This window comes from Halichoeres trimaculatus, unplaced genomic scaffold, assembly GCF_033239565.1.
Source record: "Halichoeres trimaculatus isolate MK-OKI-2021-1 unplaced genomic scaffold, fHalTri1.1 fHalTri1_scaffold_11, whole genome shotgun sequence".
Classification (NCBI taxonomy): Eukaryota; Metazoa; Chordata; class Actinopteri; order Labriformes; family Labridae; genus Halichoeres; species Halichoeres trimaculatus.
The window spans coordinates 204,213-224,696 of record NW_027437189.1 but is presented as its reverse complement, the minus strand read 5'-3'; the positions used below and the strand labels follow the sequence as shown (position 1 = coordinate 224,696).

Here is a 20,484-nt window from a genome sequence, read left to right as displayed (position 1 = left end):
AAATTAATTAAAAATTGAATTGAAAAAAATAATATATTTTTACATTTCGAGAAAAATATAAATTTAATTAAAAATAAAAAAATAGAAATTTTGGAAAATGAAATTTAAATTTTTTTTAAACAAATTTGAAAAACTAAAAAAAAAATGAAATGAAATAAACTTGAATATTTTTGTTTTTTAAAAAGTTCTTGATTTAAGTAACAAATGTTTCCAATGTTTTTCAACTCAATACTTTAAGTTGTTTGCTCATGTTTTCCCACATATCAGTCATGTATATTAATCCAGCACGTTGTCAGTGAAATGAATCCATCCTCACAGAATTAAAATCAGTATTTTCTTCCAGATGAGTCTTTTTGTAGATGTAGTTATCTTCCCAGGGCTGTAAAACTTGAGGTTATCCACAGGTGCATGGAAAGTTGGTGGGCTGTTGATGTTGTAGGAGGTGAAGTAGAGCGGTGGCAGGCTTTATTGACAGATGGGATGAAGATTTAGTTCAACTAAATGTTAACACAGGATTTTATTTAGTGTCAGTGTCTTTAATCATCAACACCCTCTGGAAGAAAAATAACTATTCTTTATTTCATGAATATTTTTAAAGCTACAAGGAGACACTGCAGAGGAGTCAAAGGGCCACAAGAGGGTCCAGAGCCACAGGTTGAACACCCTTGGTTCACAGGAACTGAGTCAAATCAGAGACGAGCAAAAAAAACAACAAAGTGAATCAAACACAAACTGTGTGTGTGTGTGTGTGTGTGTGTGTGTGTGTGTGTGTGTGTGTGGACCCGTCCTGTACTTTCAGCCTTTTTCTCTCAGTGAGTTGTTCTTACGTTCAGCCACTAATCGCTTCGGTTGGGACTGTGGTCGGCTGTGTAACCACCGTCCTGCCCTCAGATACACACACACACACACACACACACACACACACACACACACACATACAAACACACACACACACACACACACACACACACACACACACACACACACACACACACACACACACACACATTTAAAGAAACTAAATGTGTGTGTTTGTCTCTCATTTGTGCAAACTTAATTACACTCTGCTCGTCTCGCTCCTGTTTAGATGTGTGTGCTCATTTCATGCATGTCAGTCTGTGTGTGTGTGTGTGTGTGTGCTTATTTCATGCATGTCAGTGTGTGTGTGTGTGTGTGTGTGTGTGTGTGTGTGTGAAGCTCCTTTCTCAGTTGGGCAGAAACAATGGAACCTCTCTGATTACATCTCCCTGTACAGGCGGACAGTGTGTGTGTGTGTGTGTGTGTGTGTGTGTGTGTGTGTGTGTGTGTGTGTGTGTGTGTGTGTGTGTGTGTGTGTGTGTGTGTGTGTGTGTGTGTGTGTGTGTGTGTGTGTGTGTGTGTGTGCGTGTGGCTTCAGGGGGGAGGAAAGGGTGGCGGTCAGGGAGGAGGGAGGGGGGAGGCGACGTTCAGACCTCCCCCCTCCCTCCTCTGCTCTGTCTCCCACACACACTCATCCTCTCCCCTCGCGCCCGCCTGGCGTCTCATTGGTTAAATCAGCAGCTGTATATTTATGTGATTGGTCAGGGCGGGGTATATAAACTCAGCATGGGTCGGTTAACTCTGGCCACAAGTTTCAAAACTTCCAACCCGAGCAGAGACGCAGAGACAGAGACAGAGACACAGAGACAGAGACAGAGACAGAGACAGAGACAGAGACAGCGAGGAGGACGGCCTGAGTGACGCGGGGATCGAGCTCTGGACAAACCGCTGCACCACAGGAACCAGAAGTGTTGTGTTCAGAGGAGCAGAGAGAGGAGCAGAGAGAGGAACAGGGAGCAGAGAGAGGAGCAGACAGAGGAGCAGACAGAGGAGCAGACAGAGGAGCAGACAGAGGAGCAGACAGAGGAGCAGAGAGAGGAGCAGAGGAGCAGAGGAGCAGACAGAGGAGCAGAGGAGCAGAGTGCTGGTGGATGGTTTCAGCGGGATCTCCTGCGCCTCCTTCTCGTCTCTCCGTCTTTGTTTTCCTTCCCTGGGCGCTCCTTCCCCTCCTCTGGCAGCTCCATGCTTTGCTTCGGGCTTTGTGCTGCAGATCCGTCTCACTCCTCCGTGCACGGCGCTCTCGCTCCTCTCAGACGCTCCGAGCTGATAATCTTTTCCAGAACTTTACGACCCGACAAACAGACGTTTGCAGAGTTTGGACTAAAGCGCTGAAGCGGAGCCCGGCTCTGGGATGAATTTAACCCAGTCCAGCTTGTCCAGAGAGACTCTCCTGCATGCCGGCCGGGTGTCCCTGGGGGGCCCCTGGGCGTCAGGGACCCCGAGCCCGGGGTCGGATTCGGACCTGGGTTTCGAGCAGACCCTCTCCGGGGACTGCAGCTCTCCTGAAGGCCTGGGCGGCGCCAGGAGGACGGAGCAGAGGGTTTCTCTCACGTCCAGCTCAGGGGGGCAGAGCCCGGACATGGCCCAGGCTGGGGGGGCCTCGGCGGGCTCAGGTGATGGGAAGGCCATGGGGGGCGAGCAGAGGATCCGCAGGCCCATGAACGCCTTCATGGTCTGGGCCAAAGATGAGAGGAAGCGGCTGGCCCTGCAGAACCCGGACCTGCACAACGCCGTGCTCAGCAAGATGCTCGGTAGGAGGAGAAACATTTTCAGAAACACGAAAAGTTTAAAGTCTGTAAATCTGAGCCGTGAAATCCATCAGAGAGCAAAGTTTATCCTTCAGAAAACAACAACAGGCTGAGAACTTAACGAGCAAAACCTCTTCTGAGTTTAACCTCAGCAGCTGAAGGTGGAGCTCACCTCTGACAGAAACACAGATCAGTGAAATCATCCACGCTCAGAGGCTGAAGTTTCTCTGTTCACTCCTCAGAGAATTTAAAAAATAACTTTTTTTACTGAGTTTTCCTCAAACATTAATAATTCAGATCAAACTGGTCCAAAATTTGCTCAAAGCACAGATTCTGCCACGCAGGGCCTTGAATCAATCATGCTTTTAAAAAATCCCTGTGAAGTTTACCCAAAAGAAAGTTTCCAAACTAATTTTGTTTCTGATTTTAATTTCTAATTTCCATTTTAGTTTTCTAATGAATGAGAGGACGTACAGTCTGAGTCTTTAGGTCTTCAGTGTTTGTTTTTAGGTTTGTGGGTCATTGGATTTATTGTTTGAGTTACGATCTTAGGATATTTATTCATAAATATCTGTTTTATTTGAAAGGCTGGTGCAAGTCTGTGCAAACGTTGTTAATTTGTTAGATTTAAATTAAAATCAAAGTTTTCTTCATGTGTTCGACGATAAAACCTGAAAATACGAGGAAAAGCTTTAAAGCAGCACAGACACAACGCACGGCTGAGTGACTCCTGTTCCCGCTCTGCTCGCTGCACGCCACACACACAGAAAAACACAGGACGCGCCAAAAAGCTCCCACACACACACACACACACACACACACACACACACACACACACACACACACACACACACACACACACACACACACACACACACACGTTTCAGAGAGGATATGTTTGTTCTGAATGTGAAGCTGAGCTGAGGTGATTTTTCTCTCTCTCCACATTAAACTGTTTGACCTTGAAGCCTCCATCCAAGGTCACACTGATCTGTAAGAATCCGTCAGAGTTTCAGACTTTACAGCTCGATATGAGAAGGACCCAAAGTGAAAAACTCAGACTCTAGGCTGCAAAACATTTTCAGTACAGTTTGAGGGTCTTGCTGGTTTTGCTGGTCTTGCTGGTCTTGCTGGTCTTGCTGGTTTTACTGGTTTTACTGGGTGCATTGAGTAACAGATTAAAGGTCAGTTGAAACATCACTAGGTCTGAGTCCATGATGCTTTAACAACTCGACTGGACTGATCCAAACTTTGCCGCGTTTGTTTTTTTAACGAGTCTGTGAGAAACGATCAATAATCATCACTGATCAAACTCTTTAATCTACGACTCGTCCAGCCTCCAGCTCCTCCGTCTGATCAGCTGCTCTGAGCTTCAGTCTCTCAAACCCTCGTCCTCTCTCCAGCCTGAGCGTTTCTGGAAGCTTCCGTCGCTCTTTAAATCAGCTGCTGCCTGAAGCTCCAACGGGAACCAGAGCGTGAAAGAAGCGAGCTGGATTCATCTGACGATTCAGGAACTTTTCTCTTTTTATGTTGCTCAATGAAAAACACTCAGACGTGTCCCAACATGTTCCTCTCTGTCTGGTTCCACTGAGCTGCTCTCAGGTGCTGACGGTGGAGCGGGTGGAGAGGGTGGAGGGGGTGGAGCAGGTGGAGCGGGTGGAGCGGGTGGAGCGGGTGGAGCTAAGCGTTAAAGCAGCTGTTTGATCAAGTTTTTATTCCCCAGTGATTTCTGATTAAATTAGAGCAAAAACGAACTTCATGGATCAGACTGATGGTCCCAAACACCAACTACACACCAACTTCAACAAGCCCAGTTCAACGAGTCCTCTCTGAGGCTCTGAGAGAGCAACCAGGACTGATCCCTGTGACTGTTCACCGAGCAGACCATCAGAGGTCTCAGGGTCTCTGGTCTCAGGGTCTCTGGTCTCTGGTCTCAGGGTCTCTGGTCACAGGGTCTCAGAGTCTCTGGACTCAGAGTCTCTGGTCTCTGGTCTCAGGGTCTCAGGGTCTCAGGGTCTCAGAGTCTCTGGTCTCAGGGTCTCAGGGTCTCTGCTCTCAGGGTCTCAGGGTCTCTGGTCTCAGGGTCTCAGGGTCTCAGGGTCCCAGGGTCTCAGAGACTCTGGTCTCTGGTCTCTGGTCTCTGGTCTCAGGGTCTCTGGTCTCAGAGTCTCTGGTCTCTGGTCTCAGGGTCTCTGGTCACAGGGTCTCAGAGTCTCTGGACTCAGAGTCTCTGGTCTCAGGGTCTCAGAGTCTCTGCTCTCTGGTCTCAGGGTCTCAGGGTCTCTGGTCTCTGGTCTCAGGGTCTCAGGGTCCCAGGGTCTCAGAGTCTCAGAGTCTCTGGTCTCTGGTCTCAGGGTCTCTGGTCTCAGAGTCTCTGGTCTCTGGTCTCAGGTTCTCCGGGGCTCAGGGGCTCAGGGTCTCAGGGTCTCAGAGTCTCTTGCCTCTGGTCTCTGGTCTCTGGTCTCAGGGTCTCAGGGTCTCAGAGTCTCTGGTCTCTGGTCTCAGGGTCTCAGGGTCTCTGGTCTCAGTGTCTCAGAGTCTCTGGTCTCAGTGTCTCAGAGTCTCTGGTCTCAGGGTCTAAGAGTCTCTGGTCTCAGGTCTCAGGGTCTCAGGTCTCAGGGTCTCTGGTCTCAGGTCTCAGGGTCTCAGGTCTCAGGGTCTCAGACTCTCAGGTCTCAGGATCTCAGGGTCTCAGGTCTCAGGTTTGTGTTTCTTCTCAGGTTTGTTTCTCATGGTCAGAGATGATGAATCTCATGTGGTCTTCCTGTGTCCCCGTTCCTTCAGGTCAGTCCTGGAAGGCCCTGAGCGCCACAGACCGGCGCCCGTTTGTGGAGGAAGCCGAGCGTCTCCGGGTCCAGCACCTCCAGGACCACCCAAACTACAAGTACCGGCCCCGTCGTAAGAAGACCACCAAGAAACTGAAGCGTGTGGAGCCGGGGCTTCTGCTCCACAGCCTGGCCCAGGGCGGGGCCTCTGGTCTTGGACTTGGACCTGGTATGAGCCCTTTGGGAGCAGAGACCCTCTCTGGTGGGTCTGCGTATGGACACCCCGGGGCCCACCCCTCACACCACCATCACTCCCACCACCTCATGCCCCCCCTGGGACACTTCAGGGACCTGCAGGCCCCGGGTCACGCCGAGCTGGAGAGCTACGGCCTGCCCACCCCGGAGATGTCCCCCCTGGACCTCCTGGAGGAGGGCGAGTCCGTGTTCTTCCCTCAGCACGTGCAGGAGGAGGCCGGGATGGGAGGGTGGAGCGGGTACCACCACCACCACCAGCTCCACCATCATAGCCAGCACTACAGCCACGCCTACAACAGCCACCACGCCCCCCCACACGGGGCAGGGTCCTACGCCCAGGGCTCAGGGGTCAGCGCCGGTCTGGGCAGCTCCAGTCTGAGTCCAGGGAGAAGTCCCAGAGTCGAGTCCAGCATGGCCTCCAGGCTGAACCCGGTCCATAATCCCAGTCACCACATGGCCCTGAGGAGCCCTGTGAAGCCCCAGTCTGACCCCTCCCCCCCGGTGTCCTACCCCCAGCCCCCCCTCAGCGCCCCCGAGCCGGTCAAATCCCAGCACCACACCCCCGCGGCGGGCGCCTACTTCAGCCAGATGTACGGCAGCAGCACGCACAGCGCCGCCTACTACATGCCGTCCCAGCTGGGGCAGCTCTCCCCCCCTCCTGAAACCTCCCCCTCCTCCTGCTCGTCCTCCTCCCTCCCCCCATCCACCTTCCCCCCCCCTCCTCTGCACCTCGAGCCCTCCAACCCAGAGCCCCCCGCCCACCTGGGCTCCTCCTCCGCTGAGTTCTGGTCTGAGGTGGATCGGCATGAGTTCGACCAGTATGTGAACGTGGGGCGGAGTCGAGAGGACGCTTACGGACGCTGTGGGGGCGGGTCCAAAGTTGTGAGCGGGCGCAGCAGCAGTATGGGAGGTGGTGGCGTGAACACGAGTGTGGGCGGCGTGAACATGAGTGTGGGCGGCGTGAACACGAGTGTGGGCGGCGTGAACACGAGTGTGGGCGGCGTGAACACGAGTGTGGGCGGCGTTCTGAACGGCGCTGGAGGCTGTGATGAGTCCAGCAGCCCCCTCATCTCTGCTCTCTCTGATGCCAGCAGCGCCGTCTATTACAGCACCTGTATAACTGGATAAGCCCCCCCCACACCTCCCACTCAGCTAGCATTAGCATAGCATATTGTCACACAGCAGGGAGTGAACGTGCAGGAGGCTCAGCTCGTACTTTCAGCAGAGTCATCCTCACATCTTGTTTTTATCTCACTGATCCCAACAATAACTGTTCAAACTTGAGAAACTTTGTATGAAAAGCAGTGGTTTTGTTGGAACAATGCTAACTTCCCCCGCGCCGGGTAGCGCCACAACCCACAGATTCTGAAAAATGTTCAAACTTAAGTGGTAAACAAAGCAATCTGCTGAAATAAAGTAAACATAGAGCAATTTGGACATTCCTCCGGCTGCTGAAGTCAGTCTCTGAGCCCAGGCCTTGATGCTAGCTAGCAGCTGCTGTGAGCTACATGCTAGCAGGGCTTGTTTTGGCTAAGGGGTGTGTGCTAGCTTGAGTTACGTTAGCACAGCAGAGCCCAGAGGCCCTTTTCCCCTTTAAGCTACACATTTACAAAACCATCTGTTAGCCACTGAGCTAGCACAGCATTAGCTGCTAGCTTTAGCAAACCTAAAACTCGACATTTTAGTAAAATCCCTTCACGTTTTCCTGTCCTGAGAAATGTCCCTGCAGCGCCACAGAAAACCAGAATGTGCTGAGGAAGCTCGGAGCCCACGGCCCTGTTTTCCTTTTAAGGTGCTGAGTCTCTGTGTTAGCATGTGTTAGCATGTGTGATGCTAACAGACAGGGAGTGTTCGTCAGGAGCTGGACTCGTTTATGATCTCAGCTTTGTTTTCCAGTGCCACAAAGTCTGAGGGATTCAGGGATTTGGTTTTCTCCTCTGGTCACACTCTGGAGTTTCCTGCTCCTTCACGTGACGATCATCTCACAGCGTTTGTCCCTCAGAGAAACTTTCATCTCACAGCGTTTGTCCCTCAGAGAAACTTTCATCTCACAGCGTTTCTCCCTCAGAGAAACTTTCATCTCACAGCGTTTGTCCCTCAGAGTCAGAGAAACTTTCATCTCACAGCGTTTCTCCCTCAGAGTCAGAGAAACTTTCATCTCAGCGAGCTTCAGGACTCCTCCTTGAACTGGTCTCTCTGGCTGGATCTGGATCTGGAGGACAGGGATGGACTGAGAGGAGGACTCTCGATGACGGACTGGGTCCAGCCCCCACAGTCTTTAGCTGTGTTTCGGGAAAGCCTTGGCCACAGACCCAGAGCCGACCACTGACGTCTCCCACTAACTATCAGGACGTTTAACAAGCCGGGTCGGGTTCTTCCTGACCGTGATGTTCGCCCCGCGTCCACTGCAGGGCCTCACGTGGGACTCGGGGCCAGGATCTGTGAGTTCAGAGTTTCTGTCTGGCTACAAACGGTTTGACGAAGACTCAGAGATCTTTCTGTGTAACCAGGGAGCCTCTCTGGTATCACACGCACAGCACTTGTGAAAACAAAACCTCTTTTTCCAAACGTATTAAAAGTAATTTCCTCTACCAATAACAGAACACTGGGTCGGACCGGTCCAGGATTACTGGAACCAGGTCCCGTGGTGAAATCCAAGGAACTGAAACATGAACTTTAACATACGATCAGGATTAAACGTCACAGTGGGGTCGGGGATTTGGTCCCTGTGATTCAAACTGGTGTGTGTGTGTGTGTGTGTGTGTGTGTGTGTGTGTGTGTGTGTGTGTGTGTGTGTGTGTGTGTGTGTGTGTAGAGAAGCTTAGCCTCTGGGCAGGATGTGAAGGAGAAATGAAGACTATGAAACGTTCTCTTTGCACTGGGTTCACCGTCTTAGCTGTATAGAAGGATCACTGCTAATAAAGTTTAATTTGTTTATTCTGAGTTTGTTGTTGTTCAGAAAGTTGTTTGTGTTTATGTTTTTAAAGTTCATGAAATCATCTTTTCCCCTCCCTCACTGAGACTTTGGTCAGAAACGAGCCGTGTTTTCAGACAGGAAGTGTTAGCGCTGATTAGCATCAGACGACATTAACGGTTTCACTTTAAAGCTCCTGTGTTTAACTTTTGGAGTGCTAACTTTGGCGCCCCCTGTGGGCCGATTTAACAACTTAACCAATCACTTCCGTCAATCTTTGGTTAAAAACTTCAGGTGTATCATTAATTTTTACAACACCTACCCTGCAGCAGCCGAGTCCAGCTTTCAAACCGTCCACACAGTGAGACCCAGATCCGCTGATTCTGGTCTGACTCCCTCTGCTGGTCTGGGAGGAGCTTCACCATTAACCTGAGTCACTTCACAAACACCTGGAAAATGACCAGAGGAGCTTTAACTTTCTCACAGTCTGACTTCACAGGAGCTTTAATGTGCCTTGCTCAAAGGTCACAGGCAGTTAGCCAGGGTTGCTGTTCTGTCTCTTTAAGCCTCAAACTTTAACGAACATGTTAATGTTCTCCTGCTTTAAAGGGAGAAACTTCAGGTGTTACAGGTGAAGTTTGAAACGATGGAGAGTTTTGCTCCGGTGTTTGTGCTAAGCTAAGCTAACTGCTACCTGACCCAGCTCTCTCCTTAAAGTGACACTCAGCGGTAAAGTGAATAAACTAATTTCCAAACCTTAAAATCTTCTGCTGAAATGTTTTTGACCCGTTGACGTGTTTCGTGTTGTCACCTTCAGAGGGAACTCTTGAACACGTGAATCGCTCTTTTCTGGATCGCTCTAGAGCCGGAGAAACCGTCCAGCGTTTTAGTTTTACAGAGATGACAGGAAACTCAGATGGAGCTGTGGTTCAGTTTGTGTAGAGACCTGACGGAGCAGCTGACGGAGCAGCAGCTGACGGAGCAGCAGTTGTAGCTGCGGCGGAGGCCTCTCTGGATGTGTTTACGTCGCAGCGCTCGGCTCATGTTTGTGTCCACAGAAGGAGAAGAAGAAACACAAGTTTCTCTTGAAGGGTTCGCTCTGCATCTGTTGCTCATTACTCCAACAGACAATACTTCAGTTTTTTTTTTTCTCAGAGAAACAGGAGGAGAAACGGAGCATCTCGTACAGTGGGAGCAGTTTTATTCACCGCTCCTCTCTGTGGTGAAAACAGAAACGGTGGATTTTTCCTCCCGTCCTCTGAAGGACGAGTCTCAGAGAAGCAGCGCTTCAGGGAAAGTATTAAAAAATACTTTTACATCTGCATTTGACATTCTTCTGTGTTGACACCAAACAGAGCCTTGTTTCCATTTTAATTTACTGTGACACACAAAGGACTTCAGAGAGGCGGCCATTTTTTTCAGCTCTGCAATAACTCTCAGGCTTTTGGTAATAATTATCCCGAGGAGAAAAACGTTGGGATCAAATCAAAGGATATTTCTCAGCAGTCATATAATGACAAATTAAAAACATGTTTTCCCAGAAGTGTCACTGCGGTGCTTCTAAATCTGTCTGTCAGGGATTAGCCGTGTATTTTCCGTAGTGAATGGCTTTGTTTGTGTTTATTTTTGAGAAATGTGGGCTGGCTGTAAATGGATCTGTTCTGTTTTTAAAAATTATTTCACTAAATAAACACTTCTGAGAACACACCACGGTTCCTGAGTCTCTGAGGAAACAGCAGCGAGTGAAGAGAAACCAAACGTCTGCTCACGGTGGGATCACAAACACGCTTCGTGGAGATGTTGGAGGGAACAGAGATTAAAACCTGAATGCTGAGTCACTTCAGGAAAACTTCAGTTTGTGTTGTTTGAGTCTGTTTTATAAAAAAACTTTGATATCGTTTTGTTTCTGTGAAACTAAAGGTTCATGTTTCTCATTGATCAGTGAATTAACAGGTTTCTTTAAAGATGAGTTGTTATCATTAACAAAGTAAATTAAACCAAACATTTCTAACAGACTGATCAGCTCAGAGGAGTTTAAAGCAGAGTTTCCCAGTCCTGGTCCTGGAGGACCCCCTGCCCTGCAGGTTTTTATTTTCCTGACTCCAGCACACCTGATGTAAATGATCAGCTCGTCATCAAGCTCTGCTCCAGCCTGATAACGAGCTGATCATTTCAATCAGGTGTGATGGAGTGGGGTAACATCTGAAACATGCAGGGCAGGGGGTCCTCCAGGACCAGGACTGGGTAACTCTGGTTTAAAGCTCAAAGTTTATTTTTTAGTGCACATGTAAAACGTGAAACCAGCCAATCAGCAGCCTGATCATCAGACGTAACCCTGGACAAACACTGAGCCGTTATTTAACTCATTGAAGTCTTTCCGTTCGATCAATCGCAGACTCCTGATGATAGAGGATCTTTATTTTAGCTCATGTTTGGCTGATATCTGTTGGTTTGGACAGGAATGATCAGTGATCAGATGATTTATCAGTGACTCTGAGACACGGAGCCAGTTAGAAACTAAAGAGGAGAGAAAAACTCTCCCCAGATTATTCAGAAATGTAAATCTGACTGGACCTCTGGAGACAAACAGCTGTTTCAGTGAAGTCTGTTTCCAGATCCAGAGCGTGGAGCCTCCTGTCTCCTGACTGTGGATGGAAAGGATGAAGATGACAGAAGAGGAGGGGTGGGAAAAGGAAAGAAAGACAATCAGCTCAGTGTTTGTGCGGCGCTGTAATCCTCTGTGATCTGCTCTGATTCTGTCCTCTCCGGGTTCAGATCCGACATTAAACCAGAGTTGGCTGGGCCGGAGCGTTTCCCCCCGAACAAACCGCTGACGGACTCAAAGAAAACATTTGGAACAAGGAAAAACTGTTTCTCCTCCTCCTCTCCTTCAGCGATCCCCTCTCTGTCCCCCCGTCGCTGCGTGTCTGTCCTCCTTCCCACAGCTCTGCCCCGGCCTCCTGTTCCTGTCTGTTTCACCAACCTCCTCATCTCCTCCTCTCAGCCTCCTTTCTCCTCACCGTTCCTGCTCCCTGTTTTTCCTTTGCCTTATTCTTCCATCACATAACCTTTGTACACATCTCCTCCTTTAATCTCCTCCTTTATCCTCCTCTTCCTCCACCGTCTCACATGTGGCCTGAGCTCCTCTCATGACGGAAACTTGTTGTTTTCTCTTCATCAGTCTGAGACTTTATCTCATTAACCTCTTTCCTCAAACTTTACATCCTCTGGTTTTTATCCGTCTCTAACTTCTGCGTTTATCTCTCTCTGCTCATAGTTTCTCCATAAAGGCACAGTCCGCAGGTTTTGGTGGATGTAAAGCTGTCTCACTCTGAAGCCTGGTTTATTCTTCAGCGCTGACTGGACGCCAAAGTGGACGATGTCAGAGGAAGTCAGATCGACTGTGGCTGTGGCTGTTAAACGTTGAGCTCAGCTGAAGATAAAATGTTAGCGTTGATCATGAAGCAGTGACTGGGGGGAAAAACAGAGAGGAGGCGGGACATCCGCTGACTCTGAGATTATTGTAACTTCGGGCATAGACGCGTGGTTACATCATGAGGAGGTCTACATCGGTCTGCACTCACAGACCTCCACCAAGCAGCACCTTCTGGTCTGGCCTGTGCAGAAGTTTGGGAAACTGCAGTTCCCTCAGTGTCCACTTGAGGCTGGCAGCAGAAACAGCAGAAACCACATACACACAAGTCACAAAAAGTCGACTTCTACAGCATTAAAAACCAAACCAGCAGCCGGGGTCAAACACAGCCTACCAAGGTGTACTTTCTCATTTTATCAAACTTTTGAGTTTTGTCCATGTAGGGTCATGGCTGACGAACCTGCAGCTGTTTGCACAGAGACACAATAATCAAGAACAATAATCTCGCTGCCTTGGCCACATTTCTGGATCTACAGACATGAAAATGACATCGACAGCTTCTTCAGGGTCTGGGGATTCTCACGGTCTTATAGTTTTGGCGCTAACGCAGCAGATTCAGAGTGCGGTTTCAGTTCAAACCAGCTCTCTGATGGCAGGTGGTAAACTATGATCACCATGGCAACGCCTGTCTTCAGATGGGCCTTTGACCAGATTTCTGTCCACCATCTGGTTTTGTCCTTTTTCTGACCTTTATCCTCTGTTAGTTATACCTTAAACAGCCATCATCACTAAGCTTTACTGTACTTCAACCTTTGACCTTTTTTAACCTCCTTCTTCTTCCTGCAACCCCCCCCCCCCACTCTGTGCCATCTTTGATTTTCCATCCCCCCTTCCTCTCTTTGTGTCTGGGCTCAGACGTTTTTCTAGAAACATCCTTCAGATCTGATCACCCTCAGGTCGGACTGACACCACGTTTCTGAACCGGGCCTTTCAAACCCAACCTGGGCCATGGAGAGAGCCTGTGTTCCTAAACCAGACCATGTTCTGTGCTCCGTATGTGTGTGTGAGTGTGAGTGTGTGTGTGTGTGTGTGTGTGTGTGTGTGTGTGTGTGTGTGTGTGTTGCTGAGGTAACTGACAGGAATGTGAGCAACGAAGAGGAAACTCCTGTGGAAGTTTGGGATGTTCGGAAAGGGTGTGTGTGTGTGTGTGTGTGAGTGAGTGTGTGTGTGTGTGTGTGTGTGTGTGTGTGTGTGTGTGTGTGTGTGTGTGTGAGGAAGAGGTGTATATTTTGATGGGAACACCTCACCCGCTGCTTGTTACCCTGACTGGAAAAGATAACACAGAGCTGGATTCCCCGGCTCACAGCTGGAAATGAGCACATGTGAGCACGCAGGGTGTGTGTGTGTGTGTGTGTGTGTGTGTGTGTGTGTGTGTGTGTGTGTGTGTCACTAAGTGTGTCAAACTTCCAGCGATGTGGATTCTGTTTGCAAACACATGAGGATGGGGGAGGTAAGTCATGAAACTGACCCTGACCTATGAGACGTCTCTGCAGGACGCCGGATTCTGTCATCTGATTGGCTGAGAGAGAGACACGCTGTCGTCTGATTGGCTGAGAGAGACAGACCCTGTGGTCTGATTGGCTGACAGACACTGACTGTAAGGACGCTCATGGAGAAGAGGAAAAAGTCCAGAGGGAGAGAGAGAAATGAAGGGAGAGGCAGAGAGAATGGAATTTATACATCAGTGTGTTCAAGATAGAGATTGTGTGTGTGTGTGTGTGTGTGTGTGTGTGTGTGTGTGTGTGTGTGTGTGTGAGAGGGATTTTCCCGTCTCTTTCTGTCTGTGGTGTTTTATTGGCAACATGTGGTTAGGATGTCAGATCAGTCGCCACAACTACACACTGACGCACTCCGTGTGTGTGTGTGTGTGTGTGTGTGTGTGTGTGTGTGTGTGTGTGTGTGTGTGTGTGTGAGTGTGTATTTCTCAGTCTCTGATGTGTGATGACTGATGGTTTACACTCTGTGTTAGTGAGTTTGTGTGACCTCTTTGGGTTTTGTACATTGGTCATGTTGCGTAAGAGTTTACATGTCCTCTACTTCTGTGTGTGTGTGTGTGTGTGTGTGTGTGTGTGTGTGTGTGTGTGTGTGTGTGTGTGTGTGTGTGTGTGTCATGTTTGGAGAGCGGGCAATCAGCGTAAATAGAAAATACGAGCTAGTATCCATGCTCTTTGGTTCAGAAAACTTGTGACAGACGAGTCGCCTTCACTCCACCACTTAGCTCTGAGTCAGCCCTCGGCCTCAGGAAGGTCGGTGACCCCTGCTCTACAGCGGGTCAGTCAGGAGGTTCTAGAAGGTTTCAGCATCAGAATCAGGTTCTAGAATTTATACTGTTTCAAATCAAAGAGGGTTTGAACCGCACACAGGAAGTTCTAGAGTGTTTCATCTGCACACCAGGCTCTGAACTAGTGTTGTGCGAATCATAAACGAATCGTTCAATACCAGAGAATCACTTTACTGACTCGAGAATCATGATTCTTTGCCCCAAATGACTCATTTACTGACTCAGTACAAAGCTCGGGGTAGCCCAGCCCCTCACTCACATCATGGCTGGTACGCAGAATGGCTCAACTTACAGTGTATACGGGTCGCACTTACTCACTCACAGTACATACGGATTACTAACTCACTCACAGTATGACTCGAAGCACATACAAGTCACTCGCCAGCTCGAACGTACGTAGCATGGCTCGACTCTTAGCACATACAGGTCACTCACGCACCCCCTTCCTCCCCGTGAGTTACGAATCACTCAATAGCTTAATCCGTTGCACGGCTCGACTCACAGCACATGATCTCACTCACCTCCCGCTAGCACTGACACTTGAGTTTGCAAACTTTTCCAACTTGCAGAGTCTCACCGTATTGCTGTCATCTCCAATTTATTCTCCTGTCTATGCTGATCTCTCATTAAAACAGCAGCGCTGCCCCCTATGAATCTCTCTGAAATATAGACTTCTATGCACTTTCTGGGTAACTGACTTGAGTGACTCAAATGAGTCAAAAACTCGATTCACTTTGGTGAGTGACTCATTTAATCTTGATTCAGTAAAAAGAATCGAGTTTCCCATCACTACTCTAAACCAGTGTTTCCCAGTCCTGGTCCTGGAGGACCCCCTGCCCTGCATGTTTTAGATGTTACCCCACTCCAGCACAGCTGATTCAAATGAATGGCTCGTTATCAGGCTGGAGCAAAGCTTGATGACGAGCTGATCATTCATTACGCGTAAGGTTGGAGAATATTTTAACCTCCACGTGTGAGGTTGTGGAATATTTTTACCTCCACGTGTGAGGTTGGAGAATATTTGAACCACCACGTGTGAGGTTGTAGAATATTTTAACCTCCACACGTGAGGTTATAGAATATTTTACCTCCGCGTGTGAGGTTGTAGAATATTTTTACCTCCCGTTTGAGGTCGTAGAATATTTTAACCTCCACGTGTGAGGTTGTAGAATATTTTTACCTCCACGTGTGAGGTTGTAGAATATTTTTACCATGTGTGAGGTCTAAGAATATTTTAACCTCCATGTGTGAGGTTGTAGAATATTTTTACCTCCCGTTTGAGGTCGTAGAATATTTTAACCTCCACGTGTGAGGTTGTAGAATATTTTTACCTCCACGTGTGAGGTTGTAGAATATTTTTACCATGTGTGAGGTCTAAGAATATTTTAACCTCCATGTGTGAGGTTGTAGAATATTTTTACCCCCACGTGTGAGGTTGGAGAATATTTTAACCTCCACGTGTGAGGTTGTAGAATATTTAAACCTCCACGTGTGAGGTTGTAGAATATTTTTACCTGCATGTGTGAGGTCTTAGAATATTTTAACCTCCATGTGTGAGGTCGGAGAATATTTTAACCTCCATGTGTGAGGTTGTAGAATATTTTAACCTCCACGTGTGAGGTCGTAGAATATTTTAACCTCCATGTGTGAGGTTGTAGAATATTTTAACCTCCATGTGTGAGGTCGGAGAATATTTTAACCTCCACGTGTGAGGTTGTAGAATATTTTAACCTCCACGTGTGAGGTCGTAGAATATTTTAACCTCCATGTGTGAGGTTGTAGAATATTTTAACCTCCAAGTGTAAGGTTGTAGAATATTTTAACCTCCATGTGTGAGGTCCGAGAATATTTTAACTTCCATGTGTGAGGTCGTAGAATATTTTAACCTCCATGCCTGAGGTCGGAGAATATTTTAACCTCCACGTGTGAGGTTATAGAATATTTTAACCTCCATGTGTGAGGTTGTAGAATATTTTAACCTCCACGTGTGAGGTTATAGAATATTTTAACCTCCATGCCTGAGGTTGGAGAACGTTCAGCTCCTCGTCTGAACTCTGAAATCTTTGGTTGTTTGTCTTCAGACCCAGTTTCTGAGGCGAGTGTAGCTTCTCCTCCAATCAGCTCAGAGTAAAGAGTAAACACGGTGAGCCCAGCCCCTGGTAGTCTGCTTCAGTCCTCCACACGGCTCTGGATGGACCAGATGATGTCATGCTGTTCCTCTCTGCCTCTCTCCCTCCCTCTGCTGCAGGATGTTGGGCTCCCCTCCATACCCCCACTTCTTCCTGTTTCCTGTCCCAGCAGGAAGTGGCTCACTTCATGGTTCACTTCCTGTCAGAGGGGCTGCTGCAGCACAGGAATGAAGAAACTCATGGTGGTCAGAGCTCGTAACGAGTTCACAGGAACCCATGGAGTCAGAGGAGGAGTCGGTCTGTGGTCTCAGAGTTTGGGACGGTGAAGCACTGAAGCTGCTCCTCGTATTTAAAGCTCTGAAAACAGAGGAACAGCCTCAGGAGATGAAAGGAAACCATCAAAGCTGAGGTCAAGGACAACAACTTAACAATGATTCCCGTCTCTGAGCTGATTCGTTCGCTGGGATCCAGAAAGTCCCATCAGGGAGGAAGCTGAATTGTGTTTGTGCCGACATGGACCTGGCGACAGCTGGTCTAATTCCACCTCTCACAGGAAGGAGAGAGTGACCTCTGACCCCGAGGGTGGCCCTCCTTACTTTTTATAGACACTCAGCTCTGACAAATATATCTGAATACATCACAGACTCGTCTTTCCTCTTCCTGCTCTTTGTATGTCTCTACGCTGCTCTTTTCTATTTCTCTTATTCTCTGTAACAGCTTCTACTTTCTTTACATCTCTCCATCTATTTCCTCTAATTCCTTTAATCTTCTCTTTTTTTTCACTTCCTCACTCCTTCTGTCCTTCTCCTTACTCCTTCTCCTCACTCTCATTTCACAAGTGCTCTTTAAATTACCGTAACTCTTCAACTACTCGGGCAGGCAAAAAATTCAGACAGCTCCTTTAGGGAGGAGCTTCACAGTGATATCTGGGGAATTATGACAGTGAACAGGAATCCAGGTGTATCAACTTTCCACCAACAGGAAATAGTTTCTACAAACTGATCTAATTACCGTAAATCCTCAACCATGTGGTCTGGAGGACGAGCTCTTCCTGACGTGGTCTCTGACTCCTTTAGGGAAACCACAGAAACAGTCCAGGTGGTCTGAGTGATACTACACGGCGACCACCGCGGAGACCACGGCGTCTCGGGGAGGCTCCTGACCATCCATTTTGGCGCCTGAAATACATTACCCATGATGCACTATGTGACAAACTTCCAACCTTGTGTCAGATAAACATGGAAAACTGTGCAAACTTTCTGTTGACAGAGTTGATGTCAGAAGTCCCGCCCCTTCTGAATTCTGATTGGTCAGAGATAACGTATCAGACCAATGAGTGCGGCTCCAGGAGTTAAACTTTTCCTGCTTTAGAGACGAAAACCAGATGGAGCTCAGGTTGTTTGTTTGTTTGTTTGTTTGTTTGTTTCAGGAAAGATGCTGAGCAGTGGGATTAGGATTAGGATTAGGATTGCTGAAACACAGTGTTTGGTTTGAGCGGAGCTGAGGAGCAGCAGTGGCGTCTGTGGTACCTGATCATGTGACCCGAGCACAGCCAGCGTGAAGCAGTGAACGATACAATCTGAGACGCCAACGCCAACGTTTGATGATGCAGAGGTCAAACTGAGGTCAAACTGAGGTCAAAAGGGTCCTTTCAGAGGTATCGACTCCTCATGTGGAGGAGGGACTTTCTGTGTATCTCCTGTAGCTTCCTCCTCCTCCTCCTCCTCCTCCTCCTCCTCCTCTGAGCTACTTCCTCACTTTGCTTTGGGACTGACCGACACTGATGAGTCCGTTCTCAGTGAATCTCTTTCAGACTGTTTTCACAGTGACCTGACCCGGGTACGTCGAGTCCCCAGCCCACGGCTCCTCCTGTCACAGAAACGTTTTGTTTTGGATTCAGCGGCTGGTCTGACAGGGTCAGTGGGTGGACGCAGTGGACTGCTCCTTTATTTCTGTGGGTCAAACCAACCTGTGGCTCAGAGCAGAGAGCAGATTGATGACTGTGATGAAGACGGTGACACTTTAAAACAAGCTCAGAGAACAGAGAAACACAAACGGAGACACACAAACAGAGATACACAAACAGAGATACACAAACGAAGAAACACAAACGGAGACACACAAACAGAGACACAAACAGAGACACACAAACAGAGACACACAAACAGAGACACACAAACAGAGACACACAAACGGAGACACAAACAGAGACACACAAACAGAGACACACAAACAGAGACACACAAACAGAGACACACAAACGGAGACACACAAACGGAGACACACAAACAGAGACACACAAACAGAGACACACAAACGGAGACACACAAACAGAGACACAAACAGAGATGCACAAATGGAGACACACAAATGGAGACACACAAACAGAGACACACAAATGGAGACACAAACAGAGACACACAAACAGACAAACACAAACGGAGACACACAAACAGATACACACAAACGGAGACACACAAACAGAGATACACATACAGAGACACACAAACGGAGACACACAAACAGAGATACACAAACAGAGACACACAAACAAAGAAGCACAAACGGAGACACACAAAAGGAGATACACAAATGGAGACACACAAACGGACAAAAACAAATGGAGACACACAAACAGAGAAACACAAATGGAGACACACAAACAGAGACACACAAACGCAGACACACAAATGGAGACACACAAATGGAGACACACAAATGGAGACACACAAACATGGACACACAAATGGAGACACAAACAGAGACACACAAACGCAGACACACAAACGGAGATACACAAATGGAGACACACAAACGGACAAAAACAAACAAACACAAATGGAGACACACAAACGGAGACACACAAACAGAGAAACACAAATAGAGACACACAAATGGAGACACACACAAATGTAGAAACACAAACAGACAAACACAAACAGAGACACACAAACAGAGACACACAAACAGAGACACACAAATGGAGACACACAAATGGAGACACACACAAATGTAGAAACACAAACAGACAAACACAAACAGAGACACACAAACAGAGACACAAAAACGGAGAAACACAAATGGAGACACACAAATGGAGACACACAAACGGAGACACACAAACAGAGACACACAAACGGAGACACACAAACGGAGACACACAAACAGAGACACACAAACAGAGACACACAAACGGAGACACACAAACAGAGTGTTTGGATTGAAGGCAGAGCTCAGGAGCCTGTTCAGATCTCTGTTCCTCCTCCCTCCCTCTCTCCATCTTCCTCCTCCTCCTCCTCCTCCTCCTCCTCCTCCTCCTCCTCCTCCTCCTCCTCCTCCTCCTCCTCCTCCTCCTCTCCCCCCGTCAGTGGGAGCCAAGGTGTGGGTGTTAAACCTCTGAGGTCTGCTGGTTTGGTGGCCTTGGCTTTGAAAGCCTTGTGGGTTGCGGGTTCAGATCCCGGGAAGGCCTGACCGCCAACCCTCACTGGTGGAACCCATCTATCACCGTGGAAACAGTGAAACCAGCCAATCAGGGAGCCAGATTCTGAGTCAGCAGGAATCCAGAGTTCAGTTTATTCTTTTCCAGTCGTTCGTCTCAATCTGTGTCAGAGTCTTTCACGTTAACCAGCTCTTGTGAAACCCTGACATGACAGCGCTTTAAAGGAATGTGATGAATAATAAATATAAAAAAAGACAAATAATGAAAGAAATGTGCAGCAGAAAATCAGCTCTGAAATCACTCAGAGGGGAACAGTGTTCGCTGAGGAAACACACAGAGGGAGAAAGGAAATTTATCAAAGTTCAGAAATGATCAAAGAGAAGTCATTTCTGACGCAGGGACTTAGAAAAACATTTAACAGAGACATTTTTAGTCAGATTGGGGCTTTTTTTCCTTTTTTAAAATCATTTTATAGCCCAAATGTTTCTTTCAGAGGCAGTTTAAACAGAGTAATGCTTTAATGAAGAATATTGGTCAGTATTTAAATCAATATTATTATGGAGGGTGCAATGACTTGTTTTTTTCCTCTATTACTTTGATAAAACCGAACAGGGAATTGCAGGAGCCTGATTGGTCGATAGAGCCGTCAGTCATGATGTAGC

The 20,484-nt window shown here is 48.0% G+C and overlaps 2 protein-coding genes across 2 annotated transcripts; one reads left to right on the top strand and one right to left on the bottom strand.

Annotated features, from left to right (window-relative positions):
• Nucleotides 1–1,914: 1,914 nt before the first annotated feature.
• Nucleotides 1,915–10,247, top strand: LOC141798739 (transcription factor Sox-18A-like). Its single transcript, XM_074680543.1, has 2 exons — nucleotides 1,915–2,609; nucleotides 5,391–10,247. The coding sequence occupies exons 1-2, from the start codon at nucleotides 2,210–2,212 to the stop codon at nucleotides 6,752–6,754; spliced, it is 1,764 nt and encodes a 587-aa protein (XP_074536644.1). The 5' UTR covers nucleotides 1,915–2,209; the 3' UTR covers nucleotides 6,755–10,247.
• LOC141799951 (uncharacterized) lies at nucleotides 7,593–19,663 on the bottom strand. The gene is made up of 3 exons (XM_074682381.1): nucleotides 18,440–19,663; nucleotides 8,010–8,090; nucleotides 7,593–7,838 (listed from the first exon to the last, which is right to left on the bottom strand). Exons 1-3 carry the CDS (start codon nucleotides 19,661–19,663, stop codon nucleotides 7,593–7,595), a joined length of 1,551 nt encoding a protein of 516 aa, XP_074538482.1.
• Nucleotides 19,664–20,484: the final 821 nt, after the last annotated feature.

What these genes read in the sequence shown, in the direction of transcription:
- LOC141798739 (XM_074680543.1), top strand. Translation starts at nt 2,210, where the DNA reads ATGAATTTAACCCAGTCCAGCTTGTCCAGAGAGACTCTCCTGCATGCC. An exon ending in CGTGCTCAGCAAGATGCTCG is followed by an intron (nt 2,610 to 5,390) that starts GTAGGAGGAGAA and finishes CCGTTCCTTCAG; the next exon opens with GTCAGTCCTGGAAGGCCCTG.
- LOC141799951 (XM_074682381.1), bottom strand. Translation starts at nt 19,663, where the DNA reads ATGGAGAGAGGGAGGGAGGAGGAACAGAGATCTGAACAGGCTCCTGAG. An exon ending in ATCTCTGTTTGTGTGTCTCC is followed by an intron (nt 8,091 to 18,439) that starts GTTTGTGTTTCT and finishes AACCGTTTGTAG; the next exon opens with CCAGACAGAAACTCTGAACT. An exon ending in GACGCGGGGCGAACATCACG is followed by an intron (nt 7,839 to 8,009) that starts GTCAGGAAGAAC and finishes CCTGTCCTCCAG; the next exon opens with ATCCAGATCCAGCCAGAGAG.